We start from the raw sequence: 17,292 nt of genomic DNA, 5'->3' as shown, positions 1-17,292 counted from the left end.
TTACACTTTTCCACAGATGCTGCCTGGCCTGCTGAGTTCTTCCAGCATTTTGTGCGTGTTCCTTGGATTTCCAGCATCTGCAGATTTTCTCTTGTTTGTGAGTCTAGAGTTCAAGTCACTTAGATCACATTTCTTCCCCATTCTGATGGTTGGTCTGAGCAACAACTGGACCTCTCACCCATGTCTACATGTGTTTATGTAGTGAGTTGCTGCCGTATGAATGGCCGATTACTTAATTGTATTAACGAGCAGGCACAATGATGTACCGAATAAAATGACCACTGAGTGTATTTGTTCAAAGTAAAATATATGATAAGAATAGATGCATGTCACCACATGCAACCCTGCGATTCTTTCTCCTGGAGGTGTGCTCAGCAAATCTATAGAATAGTAACCATAAACAGAATGAGCAAGAGCGAAGAAGACAACAAGCTGTTAAAATGCAATTAGCAATAAATAACAAGAGCATGAAATAACAAGATAAAGAGTCCTTAAAGAGAGATCATTGGTTGTGGGAACATCTCAATAGATGAGTGTAGTTATCCTCTCTTGTTCACAAGCCTAACTGTTCTTGAACCTGATGGTCCAAGTCCTGAGGCACTCTTGGGTGGTGGGCATCCCTGATGATGGATGCTCCTTTCCTATGACAACATTTCATGTACATGTGCTCAGTGGTTGGGAGAGCTTTACCCACGATGTATTGGGCTGAATCCACTACCTTTCATAGGATTTTGTGTTCAAAGGTATTAGTGTTTCCATACCAGGCCATAATGCATCCAGTCAGCACACTTTCCACCGCACATCTATAGATGCAGCAGTGCTGCTGCTGTTTAATTAATTTTTTTAGGTTGTCAGGTAAACCAGGAATGTTGACATTTCCGTCTCTCTTAGATAATCACGAGTTCCTCCAGCAGACATTTGTTGTTCCATTTTCCAGCATCTGTGGTTTCTTGTGTCTCCAAGTTAACTTACATTCCTGTCATTCTCAGATTTTGTAATAAATGTATTGTCTTTGCTGTGAAGGGTTAACTTAGCTCATTGCTTTGTGGCAGAGAAACAATATTTTCAACGACAGTAATTGCATAGCTAGTTTATTCATTGTGTGACTTTCTGTATGTAATCATCATCTTTATTTCCTTTAAAATAATCTTCATACCTTACAAACATTTTGAATAATACAGTGTCTTCATGCACAGTACATGATAGAGCATTCCATTTATGTACAAGGCTCACATTACATTGGTCTGACATAATTTTTTTGCATAATTTCCATGGCAAGACAGCTCAGGACATTTTTTGCTAAGATTCTAAACCCTGAGCATGTAATGATAGAGGGTTTAATTAGTGGCTGAACCAAACCTCACTGCATCCCTCAGTGTGTGAGTCTGGACGATGTTCATCTGCACCATTCTTTCTTTCTTTTTAAATCTTTTTATTAATTTTCAAAATTATAAACACAATAACAAAGTTGATACAAAGAGATTAGAATAATCTTAATAAGCATATACAAAAAGATTTTAAGTTACATAGGTATAATAGACTTCCAAACTCATAATGAAATTAATCATAAAGAAAAAAAAATTTTAAAAAATGTATAAACAAAGAAAAACCCCCAAAAGAAAAAGGAAAAAAAAACCCAAAAAGAAACAGAACAAATCAGGGCTAGACCAATATTTTGAATCAGACACGTTCAGTAATGTCGTCAACTCCGCTCCTCCATTCATATACTTTAAGTTTAAAAAAAAGATTCAGAAAGGTCAAATTACATCATATGAAAATGTTGCATAAAAGGTTTCCAAGTTTCTTCAAACTTAACTGAAGGATCAAAGATATCACTTCTAATTTTTTCAAAATTTAAACAATATCGTTTGAGGAAACCATTGGAATGTAGTAGGAGGATTGGTTTCCTTCCAGTTCAATAAAATAGATCTTCTGACCATTAAAGTAACAAATGCTATCATCCGAAAGGCTGAAGAAGATGAAGATCTATGTTCTACCATTGGCAATCCAAAAATTGCCGTAATAGGATGGGGTTTTAAATCAAAACATAGAACTGTTGAATATAAAATATGGAACTATCTTTCCAATATTTTTCCAAAAGAGGACAGGACCAAAATATATGAGTTAAAGAAGCCACCTTAGAGTGACATCTATCACAAGTAGGGTTTATATGGGAATAAAAAGGGGCTAATTTATCTTTGGACATATGGGCTCTATGTACTACTTTAATTTGTATTAAGGTATGTTTAGCACATATAGAAGAAGTACTAACTAATTGAAAAATTTTATCCCATTTCTCTATAGGTAGACAAAGTTGAAGTTCCCTTTCCCATTCATTTTTAATTTTATCAGATATACCTGGCAGTAATTTCATAATTATATCATAGATAATTGCTATTAATCCCTTCTGAGAAGGATTTAAACCTAAAATTTTATCAATAATATCAGTAGGATTTGAAGTCGGAAAGGTAGGCAACGTAGTATTTAAAAAAATTCTTATTTATAAGTATCTAAAAAAATGTGATCTAGGCAAATCAAATTTCTTAGATAACTGCTCAAAAGACATAAAAAAGTTGACCAGAAATAAGTCATGAAAACATATACCGTTGCAGCATTCAACCATGGACAGTTGTTTTCTGGGAATCCTTCATTGAATGAATTATCTTCCAGTAGAACTTGATGCTTGCACCAGTAGGCAACTATAGAGGCAATCCCTACAACATAGAGTCCTATGTTAACCAGGTCCTTTGGATAAACTTTGATAAAGACCACTCTTTTTCCAGGTTCTCTTCATTGACCCACAGTTTAGTAAGGGACAGATAACAGTCTCTTCCCTCCCACAGCCAGCTTTGTGTGTAGTGTGCAATACCTCTGGGACTTGAGCTGAAGGAACTGCAAAGAATGCTCATTTTGCCAGCAGCCAAAATGTTGGTGCCTCACTAACTTGAGCTGGAGGAACTCAGCACTCAGCAAATCAGGCATCTATGGAGGATCATGGACAGTTAACTTTTCAGGCAAGATTCTTCATCATTCTTTTGTGTCTCCAAGACATTGGTGCTTGTTTGAATGTTCTGTTAATGAACCATTCTGCTAAATAACTGACAGTCTGCTCTGGGAACCATACATGGGATCCTTATCTACTTTCCTTGTTGGTTCTTTAGGATGTTCTATGTAGATCATTACCTGTTATTTTGAGATCAAAGATGTTCTTTTGCACTAGTTTTGCTCCAAGGACTATCTGCAGCAGAATTCTGATGAAATGGCCAAACTCATTCTTCACAACATTGGGCATACAGACAGACATCAAGGCATGCTGCTAATTGAAAACAAAAAATGCCAGAAATGTATAGTAAGGCAGCATCTGTGGAGTGAGAAGCAGAGTTAATGCTTTAAAGTTTAAACCAATAATCTGTGCTGATAAAAGGTTCCAACGATCTTAGAATAATGGAACATGTATGTCGTGCGGCATAACAGTTTGACTCCGTGTGACAGTGTTGGTTGAAAAAGTATTTCTCTCTTAGAAGTGATTACAGAGGCAGTTGGGGCATTGTTTTAATTTTACAACATCCCCCAGATTCAAGGAACGTTCGATTAGCATTGATTACCATTTAGATAATGTTTTTTTCTCATTTTACCTGCCAAAATTGCACATTCCCACATTGGTTTGCATTGTACTACACTTTCTATACCATATTATCTTACCAGCAAATTCAGCATTCATATTTCTTGTTTTGCTGTCATCCAAGTTGTTTATATAATTTGTATAAGGTGAGAACCTAATATCAATCTTTGCGCTACACTTTTTTACACCTTGCCATTCAGAAACAAATCTATTCATACTTACTTTGTTTCCTATTAACCAGCCAAGGTTCTATGTATTTACAGCCTACACAGTGAACCTTACTTTCCACAATAGCTTTTGATAAGGAACCTCATCAAAGCCCTCTAGAAATCTTACTGTACTTTCAGTGCAAATGTTACTTCTTCAAAGAAATTAATAAATTGGTCATGACCTTGAACTTTTCTAAATGAACTGCTACCACATCCTCACTGTTTGCTTCAGACCTGTTCCCTATAACAAATCTCAGCTAACTTGCTTGGAGTTTTATACTTTTATCTCCCTTTTTGAATAAGATTTACATTTTCTATTTTTCAATCAAATGGAACCTTCTCCAAATATAGGGGATGTTGGAAAATTAAAACCAATGGCCCAACTGTCTCAATAGCAATTTCCTGATGTTTATCAGGTCCCAGGAGCTTCAAAGTTCAAAGCAAATTTTATTATTTAAGTACCTATATATCACCATATACAACCCTGAGATTCATTTTCTTGTGGGCATACTCAACAAATCTATAGAATAACTATATCAGAATCAATGAAAGACCATCCAAGTAGGGCATTCAACCACAGTGCAGAAGAGAACAAACTGTGCCAATGTAAAAAGAAATAATAATACATTGCAAATAAATCCTGGCACTGGGGCTCGTATACAGACGCGGTTCATTAGCTAACTCTGCTAACAGCCACGTGACTCAGCAGTGAGAAGGCCACCTTTCATAAACTATACACGTCTAGGGTCGGTATGATTTGGGGTTCAACCAAACAGGAAAGTTAGGATGTACAAATTAAGGAACATAAGTTGTAGTGAATGCTGTGTAAATACAGCCCATACACTCTTATCGGTAGCCCAGAAATGACAGACCATACACCAGCATAAAATTATAAAGAAAGAATATCTAACAAATGTTCAACTTTAACATAAACAGTTACAGAAAAAGAAAATCAAAATAAAAGGGCCCTTTACAGTTATGTGCACATAAACATTGGAGCTCATTTCTGGAGTTGTCGGGGGTGTACCTCTTTACTCATATGCTTAAACCACGGTCTACCTGAAAGCATCCACCACGTTCCGAAGACCATCTCGAATGAACTTGCTCTCTCAGTAGTATTGGCCCTTCCTGCTTGGAGCCATTCATCTACACAAAGCACTTCTTGCAGCAGGGACTCGCCTTCCAACGTTATTCTGCGGCACCTTCCCTTGTGCCCCGCTCTGCAGCTCCCACCAAAAGACCCCAAACCAGACGACTGTCCTTCAGAAGTGTGATCCCCCTCAGCTCTCCTGAATCTTCCACTGGGCAGAAAGTTACAATTGGCTGACACAACATTCCTAAAGGCTGATTTATACTTGTGCGTTAACTCAACGCTGTAGCTGCGAACCCTACACAGAGCCTACGCGGATCCCTATGCCGTAGCCTGACACGCACCTCTCCCAAAATGTAACTACGCGTCGTAGCAACGCAGACCGCAACAACTGTGATTGGTCCGCCTGGTAGCATCGCATTTCCTCTTACGCTGCAGTAACTTCCCATTGGCCGACTGAAGGGCAGGGAAGGAACTCTGGCTGCAATACTTTCCATAAAGCTTTACAGACCTCCGAAATTATGGAGGACTCATTTTGTTTTTACGAAAAAAGACGCTTGCTTTAAACTTGTTTACCCCGAGAAAGACTACCTTGACCATGAAGCCTTGCACGGGCAGGTGTGTGCGCATGCACGACGTGCCCGAATTGCAGAGCGACGCAGACACACCAACACACAAGTATAAATGCTTACAACACACGTAGGCCACTTGCGTAGGTTACGGCGTCGAGTTGACGCACGTATAAATCAGCCTTAAGTTGGTCAACATATCTTTAGTCAAACCAAAACACTCTTACCAGGGGGACACACTGCTTTTATAGAAAACTTCCAAAATAAAATACCTCACAGCATAGCAGTAGAAATCTTAACCAGGACATTACATAAGCAGTAAATATCGAGAACATGAGATGAAGAGTCCTTGATAGTGAGTCCATAGGTTGTGGGAACATTTCACTGATGGGGCAAGTGAAATTGAGTGAAGTTATCCCATTTGGTTCAAGAGAGTGATGTTTGAGGAGTAGTAGCTGATTCTAATCTAAACCTGATGGTGCAAGTCCTGAGGCGCTTGTATCTTCTTTCTGATGGCAGTAGCAAGAAGAGAGCATGTCCTGGGTGGTGGTGGCTCCTGATAATGGATGTTGCTTTCCTGTGACAGTGTTTCATGTAAATGTGCTCAATGGTTGGGAGGGCTGTACCTATGATAGACTGAGTCCTATCCACTACTTTTTGAAGGATTTTCCATTCAAGGGCTTTGGTGTTTTCATACAAGGCTGGAATGAAACCAGTCGATATACTCTCCACCACACATCTATAGCAGTTTGTTGAAGTTTCAGATGTCATGACGAATATTTGCAACTCCTGAGGAAGTAGAGGTGTTGCCATGCTTTCTTCATAATTGCACTTACGTGCTGGGTCCAGGACAGGTCCTTCGAAATAATAACACCTAGGAATTTAATGTTGCTGACTCTCTCTGGCGCTGACCCTCCGATGAGGATTGGCTTATGGACCTCTGTTCCTTGGTCTTGCAGATATTGTGTGAGAGGTTGTTATAATACTACTCAACCAGATTTTCAATCTCCCTTCTGTATGCTGATTCATCACCACCTTTGATTCGGCCGATGTCAGCCTTCTTAGGGCAGCTCCAACATTTTTGTTCAGTGCCACTTCCCTGGTGATTGTAATTATCCTGAATTTGTCCTCCCCTCTAACTCTTGACTTGCATCTCTCTGTGGGATATCATTTGTATCCTGATTAGCAAATTCATCGGTAATCTCCTTGATTTCCATCAAATTTTCCAGAGTTATTTACTTTGGATCGACCCTCACTTTGTTAACTTTTCTTTTTAAAATATTATCTATTTTTATTTCTATTACTTAATTTTTTTTATTCTCGGTAATGTTTCAGTCTTTTTTTATATTCTGTCCAATTGTTTGACCTGTCACCTGACTATGAACAATTATAAATATATTTATGAATTATAAATATTTTGTGTTTATAAATATTCTCTTTAAGTTTAATACTGTCTTTAACTTTTTCAATTAACCTTGGATGGTGGATTCTCCCTTTGGAATTTTTAAAATTTTCTAGGAGAATATATTCATTCTGTGTATTTTGAGTTCCCTTATCTGCCATGGCATGTTGATCGACTTATCCCTTAAACTAATTTGCCGATTTATTTTAATGTTTTCCTAGCCACACAATTGCTCCTATTTAAGCTTAAAGTATTAGTCTTTTACTCATTCTTTTCTCGACCAAAAAAAAAAGGTCAATTCGATTATATTATTTCTTCTACCTTAAAGGATTTTCACAATGTAGTCATTCCACCTCTTTTCATGTTACCTGATCTTTGTTCCCTTTACCATCAGATCCAATGACTAAGACATGTGGAATAAGGTTGAGAGGGGCCAGGATTTGTACCAGGAACTTGGGTGGAAGGTAAAGCCAAGGAGAAGCAGAGTGATGCTACCTCTTGTTTGTAATAAAGAACCCGATCAACAAATACCTGGTGCTGTTGATCTTTCAGTATGTAAGGTAGACTGGTCCATACCTGAGCTCTTTTCTGCTTTATCTGGAGATTGTAAATGCATCTACAGAGACACAACATGTAAATTTTTAGAGGAATGGGTGTGTGGAGGGGGAGGGTGTGGAATTGTACCTGATGTGATTCCTGATGATTATCTTAAACTGCTCAATAAATGAAATGGTTGATTCTTTCAACAATAACTTGACAAATATATTAAACTTAGTAGCCCTACTTATGGTTTTAAAAAATCACTTAGTAAAAGGTCATCATGGTTAAACAATTCTGTCTGCGAGCACAAGAGATTATGTAGAGTAGCTGAGAGAAAATGGAGGAAAACTGAGCTAGAAGTTCACTGTGATATTTTCAAGGAAAAGTTAACCTTCTTTAATGCTGTTTTACACTTTATAAGTAGAGCCCATTTTTCCAAGATTATTAGAATATTGTTCAGATGTATAAACCGACTGTTGAACCCTGCCCCAAACTACAATGTCCTCACTCAAGCATCTGCCACAAAATGTGAGAAATGCATATCATTAGGGAGAGTATAGCTACAGATACTGGTAACCTCTATAGCCAACCTCTTAAGAAGACAGCAACCATGTCAAAATTTACAAGTATGTATTTCCCATTCAGAACTCTATAAAATTGTAACAGAGTAGACTGCCTACTTACTGTCTTGACCTGATCCCTACCACACTCTTTAAATACTCTTCTAATTTTTTTTTAATTCTGTCAGAAAAATTATGAACACATCCATTGAAACTGGACTTTTCCCAGATGCCTTCAAAGTTGCGGCTGTCAAAACCCTACTTAAAAAGCCAAACCTTGATAGTGAGGTACTAGCTAAGTACAGGCCTATATCAAATCTTCCCTTCCTGGCAAGTTTCTTGAGAAAGGTATTTCTAACCAGCTCAACACCTTTCTGAGTGAGAACAATATTCTAGAAACGTTTCAGTCAGATTTTAGAACACACTATCGCATGGAGACGGCACCTACCAAAATTGTCAGTGGCTGATGCTAACGTGTCTCAGTTCTAATTCTCCTAGATCTAATTGCTGCCTTCAACACAATTGACCACAACATTTTTCTAGATCACCTTGACAACCGGATTGGTCTCTCTGGTAATACCCTTAATTGATTTTGCTCATATAGAATGAATGTTTTTTGTCTGTCTTGGAGACGAGTTTTCCAAGAGATAGCATATACCTTTTGGTGTTGCTCAGGGAAGCTGTTTTGGTCCTCTACGCTTCTCCTTATACATTCTCCCCTTAGGAGACATCATTAGAAAGCATAAACTTGATTTCCACAATTATGTAGATGACACAAAATTGTATATCTGTTGAGAATAGCACCCTATCTTCTCTGACTTCTGGTATGGCTGCAAATAGATGAGCGATAATTTTCTAAAACTAAATGAAGATAAAACTGAAATACTTTTGGTTGGTCTCATATCCAAAAGAGATAAGCTTCTTGATAAACTTAGGAACTTGGCTCCCCTTGTAAAATCAGAAGTAACAAACCTGGGTGTTATCCTTGATTCAGATTTGAATTTTAAATATGACATAAAGAAAGTGACCGGAACAGCATTTCTACACTTAATGAAATGTTACAAAGGAGTGTCCATTTCTGTAATGATGCTGCAAAAACTGCTTCACACCTTTATATCAACTGGACTAGATTACTGCAATGCACCTGTTAGGGTTAATCAGGTTTGTGGGAGGGTTGCTGGGGCAGCATGGCTTGAAGGGCCAGAAGATTCTACTCCATGCTGTGTCGCTAAATAAATAATAAATAAATAAGTAACAATAACAGAGGTCCCAGCATTGAACCCTGGGTTACCCTACTAGTCAAGAGACCTCCAGTTAGAGAATCAACCTTCTGCCATCATCCTCTGCTTCCTATCATAAAGTCAATTCTGAATCCCATGCAACGGATTCACCTTCCATGTGGGACCTTACCAAAGTCTTACTAGTCCATATGGACAACATCCACTGCCCTACCTTCATCTATCCTCTTAGTTACCTCTTTCAAAATCTCCGAAAGGTTTGACAGACATGACCTCCCACAAACAAAACCATGCTGACTATTCCTGATAAGGCTTTGACCATCAGGAATAAGTAGATCTTGCCCCTCAGAATTCTCTCCAGTAACATTCCAACAACTGAAGTCAGGCTCACTGCTGTAATTCCCTGGCCTGTTCTTACTATGCTTCTTGGACAATGGAACAACATTAGGCACCCTGTGATTGACCACTTCCATCGTGATCCAACAACCAAACATTCCTGATAGTTACTCTAATTTCCATAGACTGTTTCATTGAACCTTAACCAAAGTTCATCTTGTCCTATTCAGGACAAAAGGGCTGAGGGTGGGTGGAGAAGTGTGGAAGTTATGACACCGCAAGGGTTAAGATAGTGTGCAGCTGTACAGAGCAAGGTCCTTGGAAGATAACCTTCCTGTTGTAAAGTATGAAATACCAAGGACATGAGCAGACCAACACCAGGTAAAGATGCTAATGATGAATTGAAAAGCACACACTAACTTTTGGGCAACAACTGTAGTAAAAACTAATTGGCTGTTTTTGATCAGATTAAATTTTAAAAATGGATCAAATAATACTTTAGTTTTTATAGGTTATAATTGCCTGTAAGAATATATCATAATTGGTTTTCTCCAAGGATCATCACATTGTTGTGGTGGAGAGGCTTGTGAGTAACTGAGATCCCGAAAATGAAGATGCTAGAACTTAGCTCTCAGTAGGGTAACCCATTGTGGTAAGGTCAAGGTGGAAGTTCTAGACAAAGAGCGGTCCAACCAAGATGTCAGCGGTGGAGATGGCGGAAAATGATATCATATTACAATGGTAGTGAAACCATGCCGCTGGACCCTGATCCTGATCTGTAAAGCACTGTATGGTGGCTCCATTTTAATGTCCGTCATACATCAGACCATATGGTGGCTCCATTTTATGTCTGTCATACATCAGACCCCCACTTTAAACAAAGTCACCCACAGGGGTGCACTTGGTCAGACCTTGAGGATTTTCAACCTTAGGTGAATAGGATGTTGTGGTAAATGCACACAGTCTTTGTCCCTGGTTTGGGTAATCAAGAACTACTGTAGAGTATGTAGATTTAAGGTGAGAAGGGAAAGATGTAACAGGAACCTGAGGGACATTTTTTTCACATCGATCATAGTACATAGAATATATGAAACAAGCTGCCAAAGTAAGTGGATGAGGCAGGGGTAATGTCAACATTTAAAAGACATTTGGACGGGTACATGGGTAAGAAAGGTTTCGAGGAATATGGGTCAAATGTGTGCAGATAGGACTTCCATAGATGGGCATCAGTCATTGGGCTAAAGGGTCTGTTTTCATGTTGAACAACTCTGTGATTCTCTGATTGATTTACAAAAATCTTTCAATGGATTGGAAGTGCCATGGTGGTGCGGCAGTTGGCACAGCTCCAGGGACCTTGGTTGTTCCAGATCTTGGGTACTGTCTGTGAAGGGTTTGAAAATTCTCCCTATCCCTATGATGTCGATTTCTTTTCACATACCAGAGTCATTCTGGTAGGTTAATTGGCTACTGTAAAATTAGCTTCATAGAGTAGGTAATGTAGGGAGACATCAGTGTGGAGTTAATGGGCATGTGAGACTTACAGAGTACTATGGGGGGGGGGAGGGAGTGGGAATGCTCTGTTAGGAGTTGGCATGGACCCAATCACACCTGTATTGCAGCAACTGTGATGGATATTCACTCCTTGGCCTAAGGGCCCATTGGTTGTTTGCTAATCTTGGCTTTCTAGACATAATATCTGTCACATGTAAGATCAAAAATAGACGTAAGCTATCTTCTAACTAACAGCTTGGTTATTTTCTGGTCGTAAAAGGAGTCAGTCTTCAGTTCTTAAAATGTAAGTGGAAAGCAGTAATCAGCTTGAAATTTAAAAAAAAACTGCTTTGGAAACAAGCTGTGTTTATAACACAGACTCTCGTCTGTGAAAAGTAAGGTGCTAGCTCACTGCACATGCTTTACATCTGCTCAAAGTGTAAAATAAGACAATGGTTATTTAATTTGGGTTGTTTCAAATAGACAAGCTGACTCTTAAGTTGCTTAGTTCAAGGAGGTTCACAGAACAGATGGATATCTCATTTAGCAAATTAATAACTGATGTGTTTATAGTTGGAAGATTTTATATACTCAAGGAAGTTAGCTTCATAGCAGTTACATCCTTAGTTGAGGAATATGTCTCCAAGAAGCTTTTAGATCATTTGTGTTAAAAGGGTATCTGAGGAATATTATATGTGTGTGATCACCCAAGTGGGAGAAAAGGGTATAAATATACAGAGCAGTTCAGGCTTATTAGGACTGGGGTAAAGGAACATCAAGAAGAAACCTGAAAGAAATATGGGGCGAACTAAAATCCATTCCTCTAGCTTCAGTTTTTGTGATGGAAGACTGGTTAGTCTGCATCATGGTATGCCTTTTTAGTTTATAAGAATTGTATATGTATTTTGGAAATATTTTATTCTTTGTGTTTTGGAAATGGTTTGTAATGTGGAAATGTTTAAGATAATAATCCTCTGAGTTTTAAATGTGTTTTAAGAGTGTTGATTGGATTTTAATGTGTATCACTGAAAATAGATGAACTGAGTTTTAAACTACTTTGTTAGCTGGAAGTACCTTGGTAGGGAGAGGGGACCCATTGCTTGAATAGTGGGTGTTGGCAGCTAAACTCACTATGGCGAATAAACAGGGAAGTGGACTGGTCTTTGACGATTGGGTAAGTTGTAGTATAATCTCTCTTCAGTGAGAGTACTCATGGCTACTTATATTTGATAGGGCTTAAGGTCTTTGAGTTCAGAGCTTCGCAGTCAGCTAACCCAATGCCATCACACAAGTAAGTAAGAAAGAATAAGTGAAATAATATCACTATCCTCTTCTTGGCCAATGTCCCCAACACTGAGGCTTTAGTTGTCTCTTAGACAAGCCATGTTATTCACATTCCTAACATGATTCATGAAACAGACACCCTGTTCTAAACTCTGATGAAAAGATTAAAGAATATGTTCAAAGCCTCCTTAAAAATTGCAATATCTTCACTAGCTTCTGAAGAGCCCTGGCCCATGACCATTCAAAATGAAGAATGAATGTTTGGCATGGTATTGGGAACCTTGAGTCCATGTGTTTGCAGCATGAAGAGCTCTGAGTAAACAGTGGAACATTTCCACCATCTCACAAGCTACTGAGGTACCTTCTGCATCTAAGGAAGAGCTTGGAGTTCCTCCACTGCCCTTGTCAGTCACCTTGGAATCCACAAAACCTGAGTGGAAACAAATTATCCTTGAACCCAAGGGTCTACCTAAAAAGAAGAAAAGATAGATATTTCAATGCCACTGACCAAAGGCAATGGCATGATGGAATTGAACTGGATATTAAACACAAGGCGGCATAAAATAATCCGAGGATGAAAATGTTTGGATGGGCCAGTTGTCCACCCTCAAAGACATAACAAACTCATTGACCTCCTTCAACGTAACATGCCTCTGTGGTGTAACTACATGTGCAGTTTGTATACTGATTGGACATCGGTGAAAGTTTCCCTATCCACTTTGCATTACAAACAAAACAAATTTGACTGAGATAATTATCTCAAAGTATTACCTTAGAGTATATGGCTAAAGCATGATGTAAACAATTTTTAAAAGAGTGCTCAATATCTAGATTGACTATGTATGCAATTCTGTGTCAACTTTTTTAAAGTTCCATTCTAGAGACTGCACCAGACAAATCTAATCTGCTTTTTCAGATCATACTGCAGTATCAGTGTTTCCATTCTTTGGATGGTGATAATAACAAAGCAATGGGGGTCGGGTGCAAGGTGTTACAATACAGCTAGAAATTCAACCTCCAGACCTTATAGACAAAGCGGATAGGTGACAATAACTCACTTCTCAAGTTGCCATGGTGGGTGAAAACCGAAACAGTGAAAGAATCTATCTTGGTTTATTCTTGCCATCAGACTTAAAGTTCTCTTCCACTAAAAATGTGGCTTTCCCTCATTAGTGTTGGAGGCTTCTTGCTTTGAGGAATGCTGAGTTATTTGATTGCAATGTAATTTTAAAATTATCTCTAATCTTCAAATGACTGGTAGCTTCTGTTCAAAGTAAATTTATCATCTAAGTACATATATGTCACTGTAGACAATCCCGAGATTCATTTTCTTTCGGGCATACTTAGTAAATCCAAAAACCATAATAGAATCAATGAAAGACCACATCCAGCAGGATGGACAACCAATCTGCAAAAGACAACAAACTGCAAACAGAAAAGAAAAAAAAGTTACTAATAAATAAAGAAGCAATAAGTATCGAAAACATGAGACGAAGAGTCTTTGAAAGTGAGTCCATAGGTTGTAGGAACAGTTCAATGATGGGGCGAGTGAAGTTAACCTCACTAGTTCAAGAGCCTGATGGTTGAGTGGTAATAACTGTTGCTGAACTTGGTGGTGCGGGTCCTGTACCTTCTTCCTGATGGCAGCAACGAGAAGAGAGCATGGATTGGGTGGTGGGGGTCCTTATTGGGAATGTTCATACAATCCTTTTCTAGGGAAATTTGTAAACGTGTTTTGAATCACAGTAAAATATTAACCCATGTTTGAGCATGCTAGTCTCATGTTCGTCTCATGTTCCTGTTGTATAGTATGCTAAGAAATCAATATGTGTTCTTTTGCTATTTTAATTGACATGTTCTAACTTGTCTAAGAATTTGCAACTCTTTCATGATTGGGGCTCTGTTCTTGTGTCCTAATCAAAAGGGTGTGTCAATGTGCTTGAATACTGCAATTTGTTAGATTGTGGGGGTTCTCTGTAAATGTTTTGTTGGATTTCTGTGCTTTGCTCTTTTTTCATTTCTTGCAGCTTCAAAGGCTCCATTTAAGTGACCTGTTAATGTTTGTGACGGTATGATAAAGCTATTATGGTTAACAACACATTTGTTATACTTAATATGTCAAATTGTACCCCCCATTACCTCTCTAGTAGTATACATTGTACACCAATTTTCTTTCCCCTGATATATTTTAACTAAAGAGCCAGTAATTAAAATTAATTATTTGCCCTAATAGTGATAAATTACCTGTTGTGCATATACCCAGCAGACTAGACTAAACAAAAGAAAATAATACAGTAGTGGCGGGTGTGGTGGGGGGGGGGGGGGGGACATTTTCAACCAAAGTGCTGGCAGACAAAAATGGCCAGCTCTCACAAAATGTAAATTTGAGGAACAACACATCATCTGCTGTCTGGACACTGCACCCTGCAGGACTCAGTATCAAACTCTCCAAATAGTTGATGAATATTTTTTTTCTGCATGTATTAGAACTGGCCATTTTTGTCTGCCTTCATTTTGGCTTGACTTTTCCTTTTCTCCTTTACCCAATTTTTTTTTTGTATTTTCTGATCTGCTGTGCATATCCTGCAGCCTTACCATAAACAACACATTACAAAGGTACTCATCCTGAGCTTAACTAACACTTTTGGTCATCCTGTCTTATTTGATGAAATAAGTTCCCCCTGTTCAACCCTTCCATTTTCTCTTTCTTTTCTGCTATTTATAATACCTTTTTACTCACTTTCCCAGCTCTGATGAAGGATTCTGGACCTGAAGTGCTGAGTGTTTCTCTTTCCATAGTTGCTGCTCATCATGTTGAGACTTTCTCAAGGTTTTCTGTCTTCATTTAAGAATTGTATTGTTGGCTGGTTTTTAGACTTCAGGTATAGCTTCTAGTTTCTTGATCAATAAAACAGATTATTTGGTTATTTATCTCAAAGTTATCTGTGGGAGTTTGCTTTGTTAAAATGCTTTTCTACATTAGAGTAGATCCTTTTATTATGGTATGTTGCTGTAATTGTTGCCAAGGCAAATGTTTATTGCCCATACCTATTTGCACTTGGAGGAGATGGTGGTGAGCCATTTTCTTGAACCAAACCTGTCCTTGTGGTCTGCACTTTAGAGACACTTGACACAGTTTAGAACATACTGAAATTGCAAAGGAAGCAATATATACAAGTCTTTTTGTCTTTGTTTAGTACTAATAATCTAGCTGAGGCATTGAGTTCTATATAGAGCAGGACACCACCTGGAATCAGCAGAGTAAGAGAGGAAACAATGTTCTATAAGTGGAAAAATGCAGAGGAGCCACGTTCATTTGTATGGAAGACAAAAAAAAAAGTGTCTCAGCCCAAAACATTGAGTGTATTCTTTTCCATAGATGCTGCCTGGCCTGCTGAGTTCCTCCAGCATTTTGTGTGTGTTGCTCGGATTTCCAGCATCTGCAGATTTTCTCGTTTGAAACAGTGTTCAGTGTTCTGATGACTTTGGCCATCTTCAGTTAAAAGAGGAACACCATCATTTTATTCTTGTAACACACATAAAATGCTGGAGGAGCTCAGAAGGCCAGGCAGCATCTATGGAAAAGAGTAAACAATTGATGTTTCGGGCCGAGAGAGTGGACCTCAAGACTCTGAGGCTGCATGGTAACATTTTTAAAGTTGTAATAAGCCGAAGCTTTGTTGAGAATTATGAAATGTTGAGGAGAATACTGAACTACGCTAAACCTGTAGTTTTTTGCAATATTTAATTGACAACTGGGATTCAGAAATCTCTTGTCCTTTGGCTCACTTTTTCATCTTTTACAATTTAATTTTAATGCTACGGAGCTGCAGTTTTTGGCTGTACAATGTAAAATATTAATGCAATCTGGATGTAGAATGGTAGTGCTTCATTTACAGGATTTAAAACTCACTGTTCAGGAATACCCCATGCTGCTCTAACCCTGGCTTTGATGTTAATCTGCAATTAAGTTTACTATTGTAAGGGTATAGGATTTAGAATTCAATAGTGTGGAAGAACATGTTACTACTAGTCCAAATAGCACTCCTACCACTGCAGTGTGGGTAAAATGGAGCTGCTCCATGGTAACACTCTGGATCCATCCCAGTGCTATATTTACTGTGCCATAGAGTAAGAAGTTGTAAGTGTAATGTGCCTGATACAGCATACCTTGGGTAGCTGCAGGAGCGGCACTGGAATATGGCAGTGTCATTGACAGTTTCTGTAAGTATTACTCTGTGGGTTTATTCATTTTAGAGTTATTTTTGGTAGTAAGGTTTGTTAAAAGTAATCTGAGTCTCTTCAGATTGTACTTAAAGTTTTTATGGAACAGTCGGCTCAATACTCAAATTAAAAATCTTTTAAAAGTCATTAGGCATTTAATATATGAATTCAAAAATAGACATCAAACAGACAATGGTATTAGTTACTTCCAGATGGAATTGTTACATGCTTTTTAAGATTAAACTGAGGAAGTGAGATGGTGTATAGAAAGAGCAATAATGCAAAGAACAAGCTGAAAGAATGAAATGCATACCCAGGGCTTGAAACTTAGGCCAAATTGTAGATATAGCGAAAAACAGATTTATGAATGAGGGTCATTATATTAGCAGTTGAGTAGCCAGTGAAGGAGAGGCATCTAACAATGCTGTGGATACTTAGTTATTGAGCACAGTTCTTTGGCTTTCTTTTTAATATTAAGACATCTGGGGTTAGTGTTGGAAAGTGTTGCTTGGATCAAATAATCAGCCACGATCTTAATGAATAGTGGAATAGCTATAAGGAGTTGAATAGTCTACCCCTAATTCTATTATCTATGATGTACCAAAAGGGTTCAAATTGAGGGAGTAGCTGAGAAGATAGTAGTTGGACTAGGATATCAAACTTTTTTTCTGAGACATGAACAGGATGGTTTTTGTAGATTTTAAAATGGACATTGTTTCAACTTTTC

The 17,292-nt window shown here is 38.2% G+C and overlaps 1 protein-coding gene across 2 annotated transcripts in view; it reads left to right on the top strand.

Annotated features, from left to right (window-relative positions):
• Window positions 1-17,292, top strand: part of LOC140188596 (uncharacterized) — a 124,923-nt gene that overhangs the window by 1,541 nt on the left and 106,090 nt on the right. Inside the window, exon 2 of one of the 2 annotated variants that reach the window (XM_072245025.1) lies at window positions 7,287-7,356. The exons of the other annotated variant lie outside the window; for it this stretch is intronic. Within the exon in view, the coding sequence (XP_072101126.1) occupies window positions 7,303-7,356 (54 nt within the window). The 5' untranslated portion in view covers window positions 7,287-7,302. The remainder of the gene's footprint in view (window positions 1-7,286; window positions 7,357-17,292) is intronic. 2 annotated transcript variants of the gene reach the window in all.

The sequence above is a fragment of the Mobula birostris genome, chromosome 27 (assembly GCF_030028105.1).
Source record: "Mobula birostris isolate sMobBir1 chromosome 27, sMobBir1.hap1, whole genome shotgun sequence".
In the NCBI taxonomy this organism is placed as follows: domain Eukaryota; kingdom Metazoa; phylum Chordata; class Chondrichthyes; order Myliobatiformes; family Myliobatidae; genus Mobula; species Mobula birostris.
This window is presented reverse-complemented; position numbering and strand designations above follow the sequence as displayed.